Source organism: Elephas maximus, chromosome 6, assembly GCF_024166365.1.
Source record: "Elephas maximus indicus isolate mEleMax1 chromosome 6, mEleMax1 primary haplotype, whole genome shotgun sequence".
NCBI lineage: Eukaryota > Metazoa > Chordata > Mammalia > Proboscidea > Elephantidae > Elephas > Elephas maximus.
This window is the reverse complement of record NC_064824.1, coordinates 58,966,026-58,987,607: the sequence shown is the minus strand read 5'-3', so window position 1 is coordinate 58,987,607 and position 21,582 is coordinate 58,966,026. Positions and strand designations below refer to the sequence as shown.

General features: G+C 36.4%; 1 protein-coding gene across 2 annotated transcripts in view; it reads right to left on the bottom strand.

The window, feature by feature from the left end:
• The window catches only part of PSMD14 (proteasome 26S subunit, non-ATPase 14), a 111,376-nt gene that overhangs the window by 44,674 nt on the left and 45,120 nt on the right, over positions 1-21,582 (bottom strand). For both annotated transcript variants that reach the window (XM_049887302.1, XM_049887303.1), the window contains 3 exons: positions 3,882-3,953; positions 3,537-3,656; positions 14-84 (listed from right to left, as the gene is read on the bottom strand). In XM_049887302.1, coding sequence (XP_049743259.1) covers positions 14-84; positions 3,537-3,656; positions 3,882-3,953 — 263 coding nt within the window. The remainder of the gene's footprint in view (positions 1-13; positions 85-3,536; positions 3,657-3,881; positions 3,954-21,582) is intronic.

Sequence of the window (21,582 nt, the reverse complement as noted above, 5' to 3'; positions counted from 1 at the left end):
TTAAAATACTTACCTTCCTGTCTGCTTCAACATATCCAACATTTTGGCTTGGAACACTGGATCAACTGCCTCCACACTAACACCCTGATTTAGAAAGAAAGAAAAATTGTTAGCTTTTATAACTTCGGAAGAAAAAAAAAAGCAACTTTATATCAAATGAACAAAAAGCTCCAAAAAAACAACTATGTATATTATTTTGGGGTAACTAAATCTTTGTACAGGTTTTGATAACCATATTTGATACCCAATCATGCCATTCAATTATCAACCATATAAATTTTTTTTTTTTTTTTATACCAACAAAGTTGCTAAAATTACCAACTACCAAATTGCTGTTTGTGATATAAGACTACTGTCAGGATCTTTTAAGAGTTTGTGGCCATTGTCACAAACATATAAATATAATCAGATATATCAAATAGTTGTAACAACCATAACTTTTGGTAAGACCTATCTAGGTAAACATACTTCTTAACGTCATCCTGTAATAAATAAGAACTACGTCTCTTCCAATTTCATTCAAAGTTCAATAACATAAACACTTTGAAAAAAGGAAATAATTTACTAGTTTCCTAAGGTGGTGGGGTTTTTTTGAGGAGGACAGGTGGGTTGAGAAGGGAAGAAGTTTAGTGCTTCACTTAGGATTACCTGGCAGATTACATCGTTTGAGGAAAATACATTCTTTTGAATACTACCTGAACCTTGAAAGAAATCACAAAAGAGTTCCCACTAGATAATCAGCAATTGACTCTTTTAAATGTTGTATTATTTTGCTAGTTTGCCCAAAATAAGATTTTAGAATATAGAAGAATAAAAAGGTTCATATCATCCTTCTGGTGATAGATCACCAAAAAGATGGTCTGCTAACATCAGGATCTAAGTACTTCCTTCCTACTAAAACAGTATTTTGAATTCCAATTGTGAGTGCATTCCCCAGAACAAGGGGCTGTAATCTGTAGCCTAGGGACTATGGGCTAAGAATGCTTTTTTTATATTTTTAAGAGTTGTTAATAGCAAGCGGCTATCTAAGATGTATCAATTGGTCTCAACCCTCCTGGAGCAAGGAAAAATGAAGAAAACCAAAGACACAAGGTAATTATAAGCCTAAGAGACAGAAAAGACCACGTAAACCAGAGACCGTATCAGCCTGAGACCAGAAGAATTAGATGGTGCCCAGCTACAACTGATGACTGCCCTGACAAGGGAACACAACAGAGAACCCCTGAGGGAGCAGGACGGCAGTGAGATGCAGACCTCAAATTCTTGTAAAAAGACCAGATTTAATGGTCAGACTGGGACTAGAAGGACTCCGGAGGCCATGGTCCCCAGACCTTCTGTTAGCCCAAGACAGAAACCATTCCCGGGGCCAACTCTTCAGACAGGGATTGGACTGGAATATGGGATGGAAAATGACACTGGTGAAGAATGAGCTTCTTGGATCAAGTAGACATATGAGACTGTGTTGGCATCTCCTGTCTAGAGGGGAGATGAGAGGGCAGAGAGGGTCAGGAACTGCCCGAATGGACACAAGTAGAGAGAGTGGAGGGGAGGAGTGTGCCATCTCATTAGCGGGAGAGCCATTAGGAGTGTACAGTATGGTGTGGATAAATTTCTGTACGCGAGACTGACTTGATTTGTAAACTTTCACTTAAGCACAATAAAAATTAACAAAAAAAAAAAATTGCAAAAAAAAGAGTTGTTAAAAACAAGAACAGAAATGAGAAGAACATGCAACAGAGACATATGAGACCCTTTACATAAAAAGTTTGCTAATTCCTGAGTCAGAAGAAAAACTTTCTCATTCTACCAAATACAGTAAATATGGGGATCAAAAATCTTCTTGTGTAGTTTGTCAAACAAGCATTTACAAAGAAACGATACAAAAGCCCAAAAACCATTTATTTTAAAGGATATCTACATTAGGGCCATATTTAACAGAAATAATAACTTATCTTCTTATGTGTTTTATACATTCTGACATGAAAAGGTAGTTGTTGTTAACTGCTGTCGAGTCAATACCTACTCATGGTGACCCCATGCACAACAAAATGCTGTCCAGTTCATTGTAGATAGGACCGTTGTGATGGATAGGGTTTTTATTAGCTGACTTTTGGAAGCAGACTGCCAGACCTTACTTCCTAGTCCATTTTAGTCTGGCAGCTCCTCTCAACCTGTTCAGCATCACAGCAACATGCAAGTCTCTCCTGACAAATGGGTGGTGGCTGGCTGCACTTGAGGTACAACAGCCAAAAAATCGAACCCAGGTTTCCCACATGGAAGGTAAGAATTATACCACTGAACCACCACTGCCCCCTGAAAAGGTAAATACAAGCAATAATAGTCTAAGATTTAAATCTAAATCTTTAGTTCATATGTACAGTCTTTCCCAATGTCCAAATGCACAAAATAAATACAATGGATTTCCAAGTAGACAGAATCAGAAAGATCCAAATTAGTTTACCTCCACAATTAGTTTAATTTGGGCATTTTTTTGACATTCTGCATTATTTAGAAATATATTGCATCTCTAGTAACTACCCTATTTAAAATGCTATATATGTGTGTGTATGTATACGTTGTATTATTTAAAAATACAATTTGCTTTTCATTGGTATCTATCTTATCAAAGTATACGTACTGTAAGAAACCTCAAACAGAGTAAACAGCTTTATGACAATTCTTTAACCCAGATATTTTATAAGGCTTGATACGGGAAAGGTTGCAGACTAGAGAAAAACCACCCATCAGAAAAATATACATAGTATACTTTCCTTGGCAAGTAAATGGGAAGGTTATGTGTATTGTTACTTATTTTTTGGAAGGTAGGCAGAATGGTTATTGTTTTTTGACTATTTTCTTTAAATGGATATATATCTATACAAGTCCAATGCATTAAACAAAAAAAGCAAAACAAAAACCTCCAAAAAGAACAATACAGTATAAACAGGTAGAGCAGATGATTTTCAAAATCTGAATGGAATATGCTTCTGGAAACAAATTACCATGCTTGGTCAAAAAGAACTCAGGTTCTCTATGGTTTTCTTGTTTGTTTTACAAGTTAATATTTTAAATAGGAAAAGCTTAAAAGTCATTCATCACCACATGCAGAACATTAAAAAAATCTGTTATTTCAAAACAATGGAAACAAACCATGAATACTAGTTAACATATGTGAATTAAATTTAAACAAGAAAGTCTCTGAAATATTTTGAACCAAGTGTTCAGACTAAACATATACCCTCATATTTTATATGTTATGCTAGTAGAAGCTGAAGGTATGAATAAAGGGATTTAGTGTTACCATCATTCATTCTGTGGACCTACAAGGAACTCATGATGCATTTAAAAGGTGATCAATATAGTCTAGAAATTTCTATCACTAATAATTTTTTTACTGAAAATCATCCAATAAAATTATTTTTTTTATATTAAAAGGATAACATAATTGGGAAAATATAATATGATGAGAAGTTATTTTGTATAAAGAAAAAAGAGAAACATATTGACTTGCAGAAAGCAATCCTAAAAGTACTCACTGTTCCTGACTGTGGCATAGCAAACACATCAATCACTCTGACGGTGTAATCATCCACAAATTCTCCAAGCATCAGACCCATAACTTCCATTGGAACTCCAGCGCGACCATGTTTTAACATCTGTAAAGAGGTAGATCATGGACACAAAGCTCATTTCTTTGAGATCTTTGGTACTTTTAAAAATAGCCTAATTCTGTTTCAGTGGAAGTAAAGCACTCTGTTCTATGGATGCACCTAAAACAATAGTTTATGTCTGAGAAGATTAAGGTGACAAAAATTCCAAAACTAAAGCTACAGTGAAAGCAAAAGAACTCTTAAAAGCAAGTAACTCCATTCAGTACTTACCTTTAACAGTGCCAGGGAAGAGATATAGACTTGTTCTGCTGTGTCCACTGCGGGAGCATCTGTAGGTGGCCCCTAGAAACAAGTGTATCAATCATTATAAACACAAAGTTTATGTGTTAAAAGTCAGAATTACATGTCAGATAAGCTTATTTGAAAACAGTTTTAGAAAAACATGTCAAGTATCCTTTTATTCAGTTATAATTTTTTTTTTATTATTATTAAAGCAAGTTTGCAAATATCAAATCAGTAGAAAACAAAACTTGGTATCAGGCAAGTTTCCAAGGGATGCAGAGTTTAAGTCTTTCAGCAGTGCTAACCTATCTCAGCTACAAAGTAATTCTAACCCACCAATGAGCCACATTTCTTACCATAATGTAAATATAAAATGTAGCTGGACTCACATGATTAACTAAAGTGATCAACACAAACAGAAAAACAGCAATTTCTCTGAGCTTCTTCATTTTCAGCTAAAGTCAACATGCAGATTAGGGTTATTGGATCACTTTGCAGATACACAGGTATAATGGAGTGAGAGGGGAGAAGGTAGAAGATTTCTAATTCCTAGGTAAAAGAGATGTGAACAATACACTCTGAACTTCACTTCACGAAGGCGTTCCCCTCCCCCTACAACAACAAATTTAACGCAATTGTCCCAAGTGTAAACAAACTGACTGAGAAAGGTGTAGCTAATACGAAAATACATCCAAAATCCTGGCCACTACCTTTACAACAATACCGCTATTAGTCTTATTACAGGTGAAGGAAGATACTGTGTTTTCCGCGAAGAACAATTGTATCATCTTTATTGAAAGCAAACACCTTTTGTCTATACACAAAGAAATTTACAGATTAGTCCTTACCCACAAGATGACTATGATCTTATAAACGTGATTCCTTAGCCACCCATACACATAAAAAAAAATCTTATTTTTAAATACTGGAAAATCTGGGAAATTAAAATGAGATGTGACTTAAAATTGCCAGGTCCTGTTTTGCTTAAAGCTCTTTCTCTGACAATAACTATATTACAAATTACATAACAAACATTTTAGCTATCCAAATTTTAAGTCAATATCCTATCTCGCGTTTATGGGTTTACTTACTAAAATTAAACAATTGCTTTGCTCATTACATTTCACACTTATAGGTCTACGTGTACTTTGTGCTTCTTCTTGTCTATTTATATGTTAAAGTCTGTGATCATCTTTGGGGGTTTTGTTTAAAAGCTCAATATTTACTGGAAGCTTTATGTATAAAAGATACTAGAATAAGTTTTCTCTAAATACAAGAATCACGTACAAAAATCATCTCTGTTTTTATTTCCTTACATGCAAAACGGTAAGAAAAATCATATGTCCCAAATTTTATTTTTAATAATAAATGCCAGGGAATAGTTAAAAATCAACTGAATTTTCATCTATTATCACCTAATACAGCTTTATTACTTACCTTTCAAACAGATAATGAATTTTAGAATGAAAACTCTAAGTTAAAATATTATCATGCTAAAATATTTCTTGAAATCATAAAAAACAAAGCATATGATAATTTTATTAATCTAAGTTTTTTAAGGACAGTAATCCAAACTCCCTGAGGGACCAAATGACTGGGCTGAAGGCTGTGAGGGTCATGGTCTCAGGGAACAACTAGCTCAACTGGCATAACATAGTTTATAAAGGAAATGTTCTACATTCTACTTTGGGGAGTAGCGTCTGGGATCTTAAAAGCTTGTGAACGGCCATCTAAGATACTCTATTGGTCTCACCCTGTCTGGAGCAAGGTAGAATGAAGAAAACCAAAGACGGAAGGGCAAGATTAGTCCAAAGGACTAGCAGACCACATCCACCACAGCCTCCACCAGACTGAGTCCAGCACAGCTAGATGGTGCCCAGCTACCACCACTGACTTGCTCTGACAGGGATCACAATAGAGGGTCCTAGACAGAGCTGGAGTAAAATGTAAAACAAAATTATAATTCACACACACACAAAAAGACCAGACTTAGTGGTCTGACAGAGACTGGAGAAACGTTGAGAGTGTGGCTCCCAGATATCCCGAAAGCTCAGTAATGAAGTCACTTTTGAGGGCGACTCTTCAGCCAAAGATTAAAAAATATAAAATTAAAGATCAGACAAGCCCATAAAACAAAACAAGACTAAACGGGCATACCGGCCCAGGGGCAAGGACGAGAAGGCAAGAGGGGACAAGAAAGCTGGTAATGGGGAACCCAAGGTCGAGAAGGGGACAGTGTCGGCATGTCGTGGGATAGGCAACCAATGTCACAAAACAATGTTTAATAAGAAACTAGTTTGCTGTGTAAACTTTCATCTAAAGTACAATAAAAACAAAAACAAAGCAACCTAATCGCTGCTGAGTTATAGGAGCAGCATAGATACAAATGAACATAAACAGGAAGATGGACGCCACGTGAAGACTGCCAAGGAACCGAGGAACACAGGCTGAAAAAGACAAGGATCTTGCCCCAGAGCTGATACAGAGAGAGCCTTCTTCTAGAGCCAGTGCCCTGAATTTAGACTTTTAGCCTCCTGAACTATGAGAAAATAAATTTCTGTTCTTTAACACCAAAAAAATAAAATAAACAAAAGTGAAGACAGTGGTAAGTTAGTTGTGATGAGAGGTTTCAGGCAGGGAAATAATTCTTCAGGGTCAGGATAATGAACACTATACTCACAAACAGTACTCGTCTGGATCCAGAGCAAATTAAAAAAAAAAAAAACATATGGTTGACTTTGGATTTCTTTGCACCATTATTAAATGGCAGTAAACAGTGAAGCAAAGTTTTAGAGTTTTAAGAGGGAAACCCTGTGAGTCAAAAATTTTATATGCAGTCAATTAAAAAAAGTCTGAAGACCCAGAAATAAAATACTAAATACATGAGGGCTCAGAAAATATGCTTCTATGTATCTTCCTCGAAAGAACTTCTTAGATAACTGATCCAGTTGAGCTTCCCCAAACCAAAATGAGGAGCTTGAAAATGGTAAAGCTATTATATAAAAGGATTTGTTAAGAACATTAAAAGCAGTTAAAATAAGAGGTAGCTCTAAATAATATGAATAACCGGGATCCAAAACCACAGCTATTATCCTATATAAGCAGTATAGAGAAATTACCTATACAAAAAGTCTCTATTTTGCCTAAGGGAAGGGAAAAAAGATCTAGTTCAGCCATGACCATTACATAAATAAAGATTAGTTTTTTGAACAACTGGAATGTAATCACTATAAAAATTAAACCTGAATGTACATCTTACCAAATCACTATAGAAGAAAAAAACAAACACAACACTGACAATAAAACCAAGAAAGGAGCAAACAAAAATATCAAACAACGTAAGAACAAATATATTGGTTATGAGAAAATACAAATAGATTAAAGTCCCTTGTTAAAAGATAAAAGCCTTCCACAATAGGTTTAAAATGAAAATTCATGTATATGCTCCTTACAAATAATAACTAAAACACAACAAAAGCTTAAAAATAAAGAGATTGGGCTAAGATTTATCAATGACACAACTATATTTGTTTTATAAAAGAAGAGAAAATAGCCACTATGTGTCACCCACCTTGCCTTTTTCAGCAATGTAAATACATTAACAAATTTCTCAGTATTAAATCACCTTTGTACTTCTGGGATATGCTATTACATACTATTTAGGTTTGATTTACTTTTTTTTTTTTTAATTTAGGGTCTTTGTTTCCCTGTTCATAATAAGACTGGTCTGGCATTTTCTTTAGTGTGTTAAATTTGTCAGGTTTTGATACAATTATGCTAGAGTGTTACAATGAACTGGAAAGTTTTAAAAGCCTCCATTTTTCATGTTTGGTGGCACCAATGGTTAAGTGCTTCACGACTAGCTGAAAAGTTGGTGGTTTGAACCCACCTGGAGGAACCCTGGAAGACAGGCCTGGAGACCTATGTCCAAGAGGTCACAATCTAGAAAACCCTACGGAGAAGTTCTACTCAGCACACATGAGGTCACCATGAGCTGGAATCAACTCGATGGCAACTAACAGCAGTAATAGTTTATACATACATACAGACAGACAGACACACACACACAAAACCAACCATCCCCATTGCCGTTGTGTCAATTCCGACTCATAATGACCCTATACCATTTCCAAGGCTATAAATCTTTATGGAAGCAGACTGTCACATATTTCCCCCACGGAGCAGCTGGTGGGTTCAAAGCACTGACCTTTTAGTTAATAGCTGAGTACTTAATCACTGCGCCACCAGGGATCTCTATATATACATTAAAAAAAATACATATATATGCACATATATATATAAAATGTAAAGTATCTATACCGTAAAAATTTGCACAGTTCATTAGCAAAACATTTGGCTCTGAAGATGTTTTTGGAGCTGTGTATAAATTTTTCAGAGGTACTGATGAATTTCAGATTATCTGCATCTACGTGGATGATTAGATTGTTTCAGAAAGTTTCCTTTCATTTAGATTTCAAAGTTATCAGTATAGAATTAAACATTCTATTTTAATTTGTTCTTGTTTAATAATGAAAGCATTTAAAATTAAATTTGCTTCTCCATATTACATCATACCCACCACCCAGAGTTACATTAAAAAAGAATATCAGATCATAATACAAGAACTACGCTAAAAGTACTGGTTAATATCAATCTGATCTGGATGAAAAAACACTTTTCTAGGTACAAACACAATTGAACAAACAAAAGAAGGCAATATAATCTAAAATTTCTGGATATTAACAATTAAAAAAGCCTAAAAACTGTTGCTTCATTTATCACAAAAAGTCAATACAATTTAAAAATACTAAAACCTTAATGGATACATGGCAAAGAATATAAGCTATTTACATAAGAAATACACAATGAAATAAATATAAAAAAAGTTCAACCTCACTAGTTGACCTTGTTTAATTAAAGAAATGCCAATTAACACATTAATTTTTTTTTTAAACTATCAAACAAGCTTTATAATGCCCAATTTTGGAGAGGGTATAATAGAAAGTCACTTCCAGTACTGTTGGTGGGAATGTGAATTGGTATAATCATCAGAAAAGCAATTCAGCAAAGTATATAAACAGCTATACTATGCACAAACTTCTTAACCTACTTTTCCATGCCTAGAAATTACTTGAGTAAATAAGCAGAGATGTTTTGAAGCTTTAGGTACCAGAATGTATATAATAGTTACTTTAATAATGCAAATAAATCAATAAACAAAATAGCAATGAATAATACAGGATGTTGTTGAGACCTCCCTTTCTCTGAGATCTCTTGATGACTCCAGTTATCTTAACTGGCAATATAACCTTAAGCTAAAAGAATCCTAGCCTGCTGCTACGCTGAATATTTGAAATTTATAATCTTGAAAGAATTCTCCTTTGCAAACAAAACAGGTTTAAATAATTATCTCTAACTACCTAATACAGGAAAGAAGCCTTGGTGCTGCAGTGATTAAGCATTTGCCTGCTATCAAAAGGTCCACAGTTCGAATACACCAGCTTCTCCTTGGAAACCCTACGGTGCAGTTCTACTCTGTCCAATAGGAGGGTCGTTATGAGTTGGAACTCACTAGACAGCAACAGGTTTGTTTTTTTTTTTTTTTGGTTTAATGTAGGAAAAAGGAGCCTTGGTGGCACAATGGTTAAGTCTTGGCTGCTAATTGAAAGTCAGAGTCTCCAAAGGACAAAGACCTGGTGATCTGCTTCTGTGACGATTACAGCGTAGAAAACCTGATGAAGCAGTTCTACTCTATCACATGGGGTCACTAGGAGTAGAAATCTCCTTGTGGGCACCTAACAACAACAATGTAAGAAAAGAAAGAAAGCTAAGAGAAGGGGGCACGGCTGCTAAGTACATTTGAATGGTGGCAAATTTCTCTCTCTTCTTGGAAGCTGTGAAAAAAAGTAGAGGTAAATTAGGATTTAACACACAAAACAAATACCTAAATGTTTACCAGTGCTAAGTATTTTAGAGCACTTGAAGACGTAGGCTTTTTTGGTTACTTCTTGACTCTTCTTAAGGGGTTCCACTTCAGAGAGTTCTTCACTCTCAAAATTGGAGCTGCCAGTATAGGAAAGTGACTTGTTGCTGTTAGGTGCCATCTAGTCAGTTCCACTCATAGCGACCCTATGTACAACAGAACACTGCACAGTCCTGTGCCATCCTCAAAATCGTTGCTATGTTTGAGCCCACTGTTGTAGCCAACGTGTCAACCCATCTCATTGAGGGTCTTCCTATTTTTCGCTGACACTCTATTTTAGCAAGCATGATGTTTTTCTCCAGGAACTGGTCCCTTTTGATAACATGTCCAAGGTACATGAGACAAAGTCTTGCCATCCTCACTTCTAAGGAGCGTTCTGGCTGTACTTCTTCCAAGACATATTTGTTCATTCTTCTGGCAGTCCATAGTATATTCAATATTCTTTGCCAACACCGTAATTCAAAGGCGTCAATTCTTCTTCACTCTTCCTTGTTCATTCTCCAGTTTCCGCATGCATACCAGGTGATTGAAAATACCATGGAAAGTGACTTAAAATCATGATATATAAGAAATGTTCAGAAGAACTTGATGAAGCTTGGAAAGGAAAAGACTAAAGGTACAAAACCGTCCTCCTGAAATATCTAAGAAGTTGTCAGATACACAAAGTTTAGACCCACAGCTCTCAAAGTGTGGTCCCTGAACTAGTTGCATGAGCATCACCTTGGAACTTTTTAGAAATGTGCATTCTATAGGCCCACCCCAGACTTACTGAATGAGAAACTCTGGGGGCAGGGCCCACCAATCTGAGCTTTAGAAAGCCCTTTAGGACAAATGTTGTATAAGACCACTATCATAAGAACTCAAGAAATAGTTTAAAACAGAGAAGAGAATATTCTTTGATGGTTACAAGAGGAGGGAAGGAAGGAGAGGGGTATTCACTAATTAGATAGTAGAAAAGAACTATTTTAGGTGAAGGGAAAGAAAACACACAATACAGGTGATGTCAGCACAACTGGACTAAACCAAAAGCAAAGAAGTTTCCTGAATAAACTGAACGCTTTGAAGGCCAACGTAGCAGGGGCAGGGTTTGGGGACCATGGTTTTGGGGGACATCAAAGTCAATTGGCATAATAAAACCTATTGAGAAAACATTCTGTATCCCACTTTGGCGAGTGGTGTCTGGGGTCTTAATCACTAGCAAGTGGCCATCTAAGATGCATCAATTGGTCTCAACCCTCCTGGAGCAAAGGAGAATGAAGAACACCAAGGACACAAGGTAATTATGAGCCCAAGAGACAGAAAGGGCCACATAAATCAGAGACTACATCAGCCTGAGACCAGAAGAACTAGATGGTGCCTGGCTACAACTGATGACTGCCCTGACAGGGAACTCAACAAAATACCCCTGAGGGAGCAGGAGAGCAGTGGGATGCAGACTCCAAATTCTCGTACAAAGATCAGACTTAACAGTCTGACTGAGACTAGAATGATCCCAGAGGTCATGGTCCCCAGACCTTTTGTTAGCCCAAGACAGGAACCATTCCTAAAGCTAGCTCTTCAGACAGGGACTGGACTAGACTACGGGACAGACAATGATACTGATGAAGAATGAGCTTGGGTCAAGTAGACACATGAGACTATGTTGGCATCTCCTGTCTGAAGGGGAGATGGGAGGGTAGAGATGGTCAGAAGCCGGCTGAATGGACACGAAAAGAAATAGAGGAGGGAAGGAGTGTGCTGTCTCATTAGTGGGAGAGCAATTAGGAGTATATAGCGAGGTGCTTATAAATTTTTGTATGAGAGTCCGACTTGATTTGTAAACTTTCACTTAAAGCACATACGATACTGATGATCGTTTATGTTTAAAAACATTGATTCAGACTGTATAGTCCCAAGGGTACAGAACTATGGGCTAACAGGAGGAAGTTACAGGGAGACTGACTTTAGATTCAATTTAAGAAAAATCTTTCTATCAGTCCAAGCCATCTGTGTTGCGACAGATCCTTTTATATGGCCTTTCTCGCCATGGTCTCGTAACTTCTGCCAAGTGAATAGATGAGACTATGCCAATAATGTGCTTGTGGCCCATCAAAGGAATTGGAAAGCTTGCTAATAATGCAAACAAGGTGCATGGCACCCTTGTGGCGATGGGACCATGCAAATAAGGTACATGGAACCCTAATGAGAGGATTGGTCAGTCTTCCCATCCCACTAGGCTTAAAATGAGCCGTCCTAGAGGTGGAAAGGAGGGACCTTACTACCACCAAGAAAGACAAGCTGGGAGCAGCGCATGTCCTTTGGACCCAGGGTCCCTGTACTGAGAACCTCTTAGACCCAGGAGATAGAGAGCTGTAACTTCAAAAACGGTGTAAGACGGCGAGAAGCAGTAGAAGAGTGGTGGCAGCAGGACCAGGAGAGTGGTGTGAGATGGCGCAGTGGGTTTCCTGGCCCACAGAGCAAGGTGGTTATAGGGGGTATGCTGATCCACAGAGCCAGAGAGCTGAGCATATTTGGCCAGAAGGATTACTGGTGGAGGGGGTGCCTCTGGACACTTGTTGGTGAAGGAGTGAGAGATGGAGTGAGCTGAGTACCTGTGGACAGGGGGATTCCTGGCAAAGTGGGGTAACCTCGAACACTTATCTGTGGAGCTAAAGGGTTTTGTAACACTTGTCTGAGCAGGGCAGAGGCTGGGCCAACGGGCTGAGAAGCTGAGAGGCCAAAAGCCAGAGGGAGGCCTGCCTGCAGACACAGCTGAGAAGAAGCTGTCCTGATCGAAGAACTGTATCCTGAGTCGTTCCTGATCCTGAATTGTAACCTATTACTTCCCTAATAAAGCCCCTAACTGTGAGTATGGTCTGTTGAGTTTTCCAAGGCCATTGCAACGAATTATCGGATCCATCAGAGAAGTAGAGAGTGCTGTGGGAAGGATAGCTGAAGTCCAAATTGGTAAAAAGGTTGGAGAAAGGAGGTATGCCTGACCTTCGCCTCACTGCAATCAGCCCTGGGCTGTTGATGCTGATAATGACTGTCCTCCCCCCTTGTGAAGTTAGAGGAGGAGGTCGGACAATGCTGCCACCACGCCATTTTTACACCATCTAATGAAGAGTTGAAGTTAATGAGTTCCCTGTAATTGGAATTATTCAAACATAAGTGTTCAAATTGGTGAAAATGTTATAGAAGGGGTTCAAACATTTGATGATTGGTTAAATCAGATGATATTTTTAGATTCCATCCTAACTAACACTATCAATTATCATAGTGTCTCCCAAGGGATTGGCTATTCTCACATCTCAAATTCAGCATCTTCAAAATTCAAACCGACTGTGTGTCTCTACAAATCAGCCTTCCCTACTTAACACCCTAATTATCTTGAATTTCAAACTGAAAACCTAGGCAAAATTTTTGTTGACTCTCTCCATTATTTACATTCAATGTCTTATCACCAAGTTTTATCAATTCTCTGTTATTTTGCAGTATGACAGAAATTTCTGAAATATTCATTTTGGTAAAAGAAGTTGAATGAAAATATACCATTCAAAGAGTTCACTCCTAGTCAAATAAGTTTATAATACACTATTTACCTTGCCCTCCAAATTTATGTTGTATGTTAGAATATTAAAGGCTCCAAGAAAAATCCTAGACTGGAAAATTTTTGTTCATTTTTGTTTAAGCTAAAGTTTCCAAATCATGCCATGGGCAGGACAATCCTCTCAGAGAAAATCTGAAGTTTCTTTTTCAGGGTCTGAAAAAAACACTATTTTTTTTTTTCAATTATGAGGCAGAGATCAACCACAGTCTTCAACTAATATCTAAGTATTTATCATTTGCCTAGCACTTTGGCTGTAAGGATAAATGAAGGTTTCAAGAAGCTCATAACGTAATTAGAAAGGCAGTCAAAATGCACATTGGCATATATCACAAGACTAAAAAATATCACAACCAGAACAAAAATTCAGTCTCTGACTTCTAGTAAGTGTGTTCTTTCTACTACAGCATACCATCCCATTTTCAGATGCCCAAACCTACTTTAATTCTAGAATCTTAGTTCATTTCCAACGTTTGCAATTTTAGAATCCTCTGTCACCTGGAGAATTTCCTATTAAAGGAAATGGAAATAAGACTTGGGATGTCCTCTCTACCCAAAAGCTCACTGCGAATTGGGGATACTTCTAAGTCTCCCTATACTTTCTAAAACCTAGATGGACACATTGGGCTTTGCACAGCAAAAGGCACTACTAGATTTACTTATAACAAAGTATATATACTCCTATGAAAACAAAACATGCTTTGTATTAAAATCTACTGAAGGAAATTTAAGTCACTCTAGGCATTTGTGATTTTTTTTTTTAAACACAGCATGCAAATGATAGAAAAATAAAAACCAAGCAAGCATGATTCTCAAACACATCACCTTCAAAGAATTAAATCGTGGTGCATTTATGTAAACATACGAGAATAATTTGAGTTTATTGTTTTGGTGTATTTTGAAGAACTGGGTAAATGTAAACAATGACAACAAAAAGAGGACACATTCATCACAGAAGCAGAGGGTCTCAAATATGAAGAATTTCCAAGTTACTTCAGGTGCTATTCGGCTGTCGAGTCGATTCCGACTCATGGCGACCCCTAGGCAAATAAATATATGAAGGTGTAACTCTTTCACATGTTAAATAACTTAAGAAAAAAAACAAGAACTACCTATGGGTCAGGGAATTCAGTGAGGAGATGTGTACAGTGGCTGTGGTCAGGGAAACGAGTGGTAATGGCCAGAGAGATAGAGTCCCAGAAGTGGGAGGTGCTGCCCAGAACAAACACAGTCAATGGTTTTATCCCTCACCCACAGAATCCCCAAGTCCCTTTAACTACCCTTGTCCCGTGACTCGTATTTCCAAACCTATGACTTAAAGTGAACCGACTTGAGGGCACCTAACGACAATAACAATGACTTAAATTAACAGGAAATAAAAGAGTAAACAAGTTGAAATTGATACAAACTGCTTTCTTAATTTACACTGTTTTGTTAAACTATGTTTACACTTGACTAAAATGGGCATATTTAATCAAACATAAGGACAAATTATACATGTCCCCTTCACAGGATGGAAAAAAACACCCTGAATAAATGAATAGAATGTGAATCATTTCAATCATCTTTCAATATACATTTACTGAACACTTACTATGTTTAAGAAACAAAGCTAAGTGCTTAGGTAAACTGAAGTGAAAAACTGTGCAATGGTATAAATCAAATGAAAACCTGGTCCCAAATATTACTGAAATTTAAAAAACTGGTTTAGGCTGTAACTACTATTTAAAAAAAAAAAAGCAATACAGACTATATATTCTTTCTGGTGCTTAATAAATAGCAGGACTCTAAAATTATCAGCTTGTATAGTGTGTGAACTATTCAAGGTAATTCTACTGACCTTTAAACAACTATTTTACCACCGTAATAAGCCAAAAAGAAAGTCAACTTTTTGGAGAATCAGTATGACTTAAGTTAAATTTCAAAGTGTGTTAATAACAACTATCGGAATAAGGGAAGGCACAGGTATAACTAAAGAGGTACTTAGGCAAAAAACAATCAGAAACCAAAGAAAACTTGTATTTTACACAATTCCACTATAAAACAGAAACACATACACACTACTGACAAGAGATTAGTAAAAACAAAAAACTGAATGTTCTGTAACTTTTTTGGCCACTGTTAAAAATAAAATGAATGTTAAAATTTGAAAATTAAATATGATTTATAGACAATATTCTGTAAAAAACATGGAGCTAAAATGCACATATCCCTCATTAAAACAATAAATTGAAATAATTACTTCTGATACATAAATCTTCAATTCTCAAGCCCTACAGGCAACTTAGAAATAACTAAGTCTGACTCTTCAAAGTAAGTTTGTTTTAAAATGGGGTGTTGGGGGGGCGGGGGGATCCATGCCCATACCTTTAAATTCACTAAATGTGTACGTTAGCTATGTAACAGAACCATAGGGTAAATAGCTGAGCCATCCTCACAAACAGTGTGACCGGCCTTTACACAAAACATGAAAATCTCACCAACTAGGGATATAAAACCTATTATGGACTCTACTGCCAACTTTGTTAACAGAAATTCTTATCCAGGTCCACAACTTTCAAATGTGTTTAAATTTTAAAAAGATGGGGAGTTTAGATGTTTTTCCATTTTGAAGGTTAAAATCTGATCCAGCATAAAAAGCTGTGACTTCTACTTGGGCAGCCCTTGTTGACCAAGTGTTAAAAAAGAGGCATTTGCCATTATTAACAGCATAAAAACTAACGCCTCGAAGTGTTACCTACTCAGGCCTTTTAACAAATTTGTTAACACTATTAGATATATTACTCCACCTTTCTCTTAGTGTGAACTGGTATCAATTATTTAGCTGATTTTACTATGTTATTAAAATACCTGCTGATTAAACATGAACGAAAGTGTCACTTAAAAGAAATATAAAATAAACAGTATCACTAAACTACAGCATTCCAAAAAATATCTAAAAATATAACGTTATCTTAGGAAAGGACATAAAGCATTCCAAAATTTGTATAAAAGCTGTTCTAGTATTAAAATATCAAATAGGACTTATTTTTATAATGGCTGTTTAAAGGTGTATATGTGGTCTTCATTTTAGAATTATTTTTAAATCTTAAAATACGTGCTTTCCACAGAGTAATTAGATTTCTTTAACAAGTGAAGGTAATTATATTCTTAAAAACACAAACCTAAACATATAATAAACTGAATAGTGGAAACAGAATAATTCTTAATTTTATGTTATCTAATATATCTCACAACAAATTCTGTCATAAAATTTTAAAAAATTACACAACCACCATCTTTAGTTTCCTCAATTAAAAACCTCTGACAAGGAAAATGAACACAAAACAAGCACATTGAAACATATACAAATAACTACCAGTGTATTGTTTATCTCTTACCCAGCAAGGTAAGAAACAACCTTTTAATACTTTAATTTTGTGAGTATTAAACAACTAGTGTGAAAAACAAGCTGCATGTAAACTATTTCTACTGCCTGAGCTTCAATGACTAGCTGAGGCAACCTGTTATAGGAGGTGTTAATTGGCAATAGGAGTACAAGTCAGAAGCATGTTCCCCATCGTCCTAACCCAGCAAGGCTAGGTCATTAAAGTGGAAATGAATTCTTTCATGTCGACTTAACCCTTTGAATGCATGATTTCAGCTGTTTCTTCTCAATTAATTTAAAAAACTTGTTACTTTTTAGAGTTAAAAAATTCCCCCCCAAAAGTCTTTAGCTGACAGTTCCAATGACTATATTATTCAGAAGAGAAGAACAGAGCAAGTTAATTGCAATGTAACATTACAACTCTCCCCTCTGAAAAACATGTAAACTAATTGTATTTGCTTATTTTAACATTGAAAAGAAGATACATAGTTTGGAAATAGTTTGGAACCATTCAGTCACATAGGGTTTAGCTTTACATTTCTGTTTAAGGATCCAATGACAGACTGTCCCATATGATAACTTAATTACCTTAAACTAGGGATAGAGTACTAATAGTTTATTTGATTCCCATAATGTCCATACAAGAATCCTCAATATAAAAATGTTTTGAAACATATGAGTTAATACACCTTTCTAATTATGTTTCATTATTCTGATAAGGTACATAGTCACAACATATTCTGATGACTGGTTGCCAAAAAGCCAAAATTCCTTTTATGGCATGATCTCAGAGGTTTCCAGATGGCACATTAATTCTTTAAAAAAAAAAAAAAAAAAAAGGCCAAAAGGAAAGAAAATAAGAATGGAAATGCCAATATAATGATGCATTATTTTTCAAGTATTTATAAATACTAATATTCCCATAAAATTTTAAGCCTATAAGCATTAAAATAAACCTATTTATAGAAATATTAACATGCATATGGCGGCACCTTTCATCTCTGAGTAACCTTGAAAGATTTACTTAATAAAAACCCACAGAGCAAGAACAAAACATCAGAAAACCTACCATACCTAACAGTAGGTACCTTGTGATAAATCAATAAATAATTACCAACATGACAATACAGACATAATTTTATCCTCTACTGAAATATAGCTGGGCTCTTGGTAACTGTAACCAACAATATGCTTATTTATTAGAAACTCGATGAATAAGAACTGAGATAATAAGTGATACAGTGGTTCAAGCATGTAAAAAAATGGGAATTTTATTCCTCTTCCCCACTCTATATCACTTTCCTTACCTCAACTACTGCCTCCTTCTCATGTCTTCCAATTATCTGACAAGCAGTTCCCGCCTCTCTGAAAAATGACTTTCTTTCCCTAGGCCTACTGAGCTCCTCCAATACAGCAAACCTAAGTGACTGCCCTGCAGCCAATATTTTGAGAATATAAAAACTGTAGCGAGGAACAGGCATTGAGTGAGGGGATGTAATAGCAGAGGGAGAGGCAGAGCAAACACTATTACCTGTTATAAAGAGACAGGATCAAAGTAACATAGGAGCTGGTGGCCTCATGCACAATACCCAACTGTGACATTTCCTTCCCTTTAAGACCACCCTTGATATTCACTTTGAAACAATTTTCACCTACTTAAAAATGTGTGTGTATGTGTGTGGGGAATATGCCTTGAGCACCAACCACCTTAAGATATCTATGAAATCTGCCTCACCAGAATAGCGACCCTCTGTCCCCTGCTCTGCTTCAGTCCACTGAGGAAGGAACATGCACAGTGCTGGACTACCTTTATTATAAAGAAGCATCCACAGAGAAGCAATTCAGTCAACTTCAGAAACCAGAAGATAACTACAAGTGTTCAGGAGTGGCAAAAACCTATCCTGTTATAACTGAAAATAGGGGCCCAAATCAAGCAGAAACTTGAGTATCCTACAACAGAAAATTAAGGTATCAGAATTATTTTATCACAATAGATGCTACAACTCACTCTAGAGTTCTTAAAGTCACTAGTGAAACACCCCCCTCCATCACACTTTTTTTGGCACACTGCTCAATTACGGTGCTTTTTATTTATGTGTTTAAATTATAAAACATGTAAAACATAGTCACAAATGAATTGGTTATTTTAGGAAGCATTTATAAATTATTAACAGAATACTTTGACTCTACTATAATTTGGACTACTGGTTTGGATGACATAGTAAGTAGCCCATCCTCTAAAATATACTTACAATTTATACACACAAAGCCATGTATGGAATTACACACATATACATATATACATACATAGAATGCATACTTTTATTTATTCACTCAACAAGCAGACTTGAGAGCCTATATGCATGCCACATACTGGCTACAAAGGAAGACAGATCCCTGACCTTTAGAGGCTTGCAAACTACACAGCACACAAGAAAGAGAAAATCCATCATAGCAACAGTCAATTAATACAAAAATAAAGGCATGTATGGGGGCACAGCAGTCATAGTGATATATCTGATAAAATCTTCCTTTACGTTAATAATCGAAGAAATATATAGGGCTGCTAACCAAGAGGTTGGCAGTTCAAATCTACCAGGCGCTCCTTGGAAACTCTATGGGGCAGTTCTACTCTGTCCTATAGGGTTGCTATGAGTCGGAATCGACTCGATGGCAATGGGTTTGGTTTTTTTTCCAAGTAAAAAAAAGGGGGGGGGGCGGGGTGGAAGCATGACAGGAAAAGGCACTCCAAGAAGAGAAAATGGCATATTGAAAGGTGCAGAGACATTAAGCAGTGATCATCCTGCACACTACCATTCAAAGCTTTTTAAACACTAAAATGGGCCAACTAAAGCATGGACTCTAAAGTCAAGCAGGAGTTAATACTGCTTCAATTTCAATGAGTGCTTTTCTAAGGATGTGATCTTTTAAAAAAAGGTCATCTTTAAAAGTAGAAGTGTTTTTGCTTATCCACACTTTTGCCTTTATGAAAAATATTTGGCACATAAGAATATAAGACAAACATTTCGGAGTGCTCTGACGTTCCTAAAAGAAATACACAGTTATCAGGCAACAGGTAAAGGAGATGGTGATGTGTTTCTCCAAACAAATCTTATAGTGATATGTAGTAGGTCTTCAGTTTATGAATTTGTACAAATACTGTATCTTACTCATAGTCTTGAGCCAGCAGTTATTTTTCTTTAACATTTAGTTCTCAGAACATAATACTCTTTGAAGAACTACAATGCTGATTATCTGACATCCAAGCAATGGGTACCACTGGAAGAGAAGTCACAGAGTTCAAGGCTAGGATTAGGTGGATCACTGATCAAAGGAGCTGATTGTTAAGTGGAAGCTATGGTGATCAGCTGTTAGAGCCACTAAGCAGCCATAAAAGTCAGGCCCTGGGGGTGTACATGCAGACTAATAACAACCTTCCCTGTTTACCCGTATCTTGCTTTATACTTTTCAAATACATTATATGTGTCTTATTTTATATTTCCCAAATACGTTATTTATCTCATCTAATGAAAGAAGAGAAAGATCACTGAACAATATGCAAGAAAAAGCACAATAAAAGCCTTGGGGAACCTCTGTGTCAGTCACTGTGACATGTACTTGATATAAACTGATGAACCAATTAGATATGGTGCTAGTCCTTAAGATGTGGTAGAGACAGAGAATACACAAACAAATATAAAAATGAGTAGGCAATTTTAAGTTGGGTTTGGTACCAGAACACAGGTAGTCCTCGACTTACAACATAGTCAAGTTCCGACAAACCACGCGTACAATTATCTGGTTTTTTTTTTTTTTTTAAACATCTTATCATTAATAATATGAACTACATACAATGTTGTGGTACATAATTTGCTGATGTTATCATTCTCAGATGTTCATTCACAGAGAAGTAACGATCAGCTTTATAAAGATATCAATAATAAAAGGCAACAATAATGCAAACTGAAAAAAAAAAAAAAAAAGGTATTCGACTCACAGGACCAACTTACAATGGAGTTGTCAGAACGGGACCCTGTCCTAAGTATGGGACTACCTGTAACAAGAAAAAGAGTAAGCCTTGGGGATACAATAAAAACAAGGCACTATTTTCAAAGAGCCTCCCTGGAAAGCACATTAATAATGAACATGTAAGCCAATGGTTCTTAAACCTGATGTAAACTTATAAAACAAAGAACTGCATTACTGTGAGGTTAATGAAATGACTAGGTGAGTTTGCCCAGTTAGCTGGCTAGGCATTTGAGTGGTTCAGAGCCAATCACCAACCACACTGAATTCAGTGTTACTGCAGCTTTATTATAATTTCAATTCAGTGAGTTACAGAGGTTTTACAAAGTGTTATAGAAGTATGAAGTAGGGAGAGATTAATCAGGCTTGGAGACCTTAGGTGTGGTAGTAATTACTGCTGTCCACCAAATACTTCTGGTCCTCCTCTCAAGCACATAATTGGACTGCACTTCACTCACCTCTTGAAATTGGGTGTGGACATGTGACTTGCTTTAGCCAATCAAATGTAAGCAGAAGGTAAGCAGAAGTGACCTGTGTTATTTCCAGTCAAATTCTTTTAAGTGCCAGTGCTCAATGATAGTGCTCTGTCAACCTGAGTCCCAGAGAAAGGATGACAGAGAACACAGCACTCAAACTACCCATTACAGACATGCAGCATGAGTGAAAAACAAAGCTTTGTGATTTTAAGCCATTGTGATTTAAGGGTTGTTCCTGAAGCATAACTCAG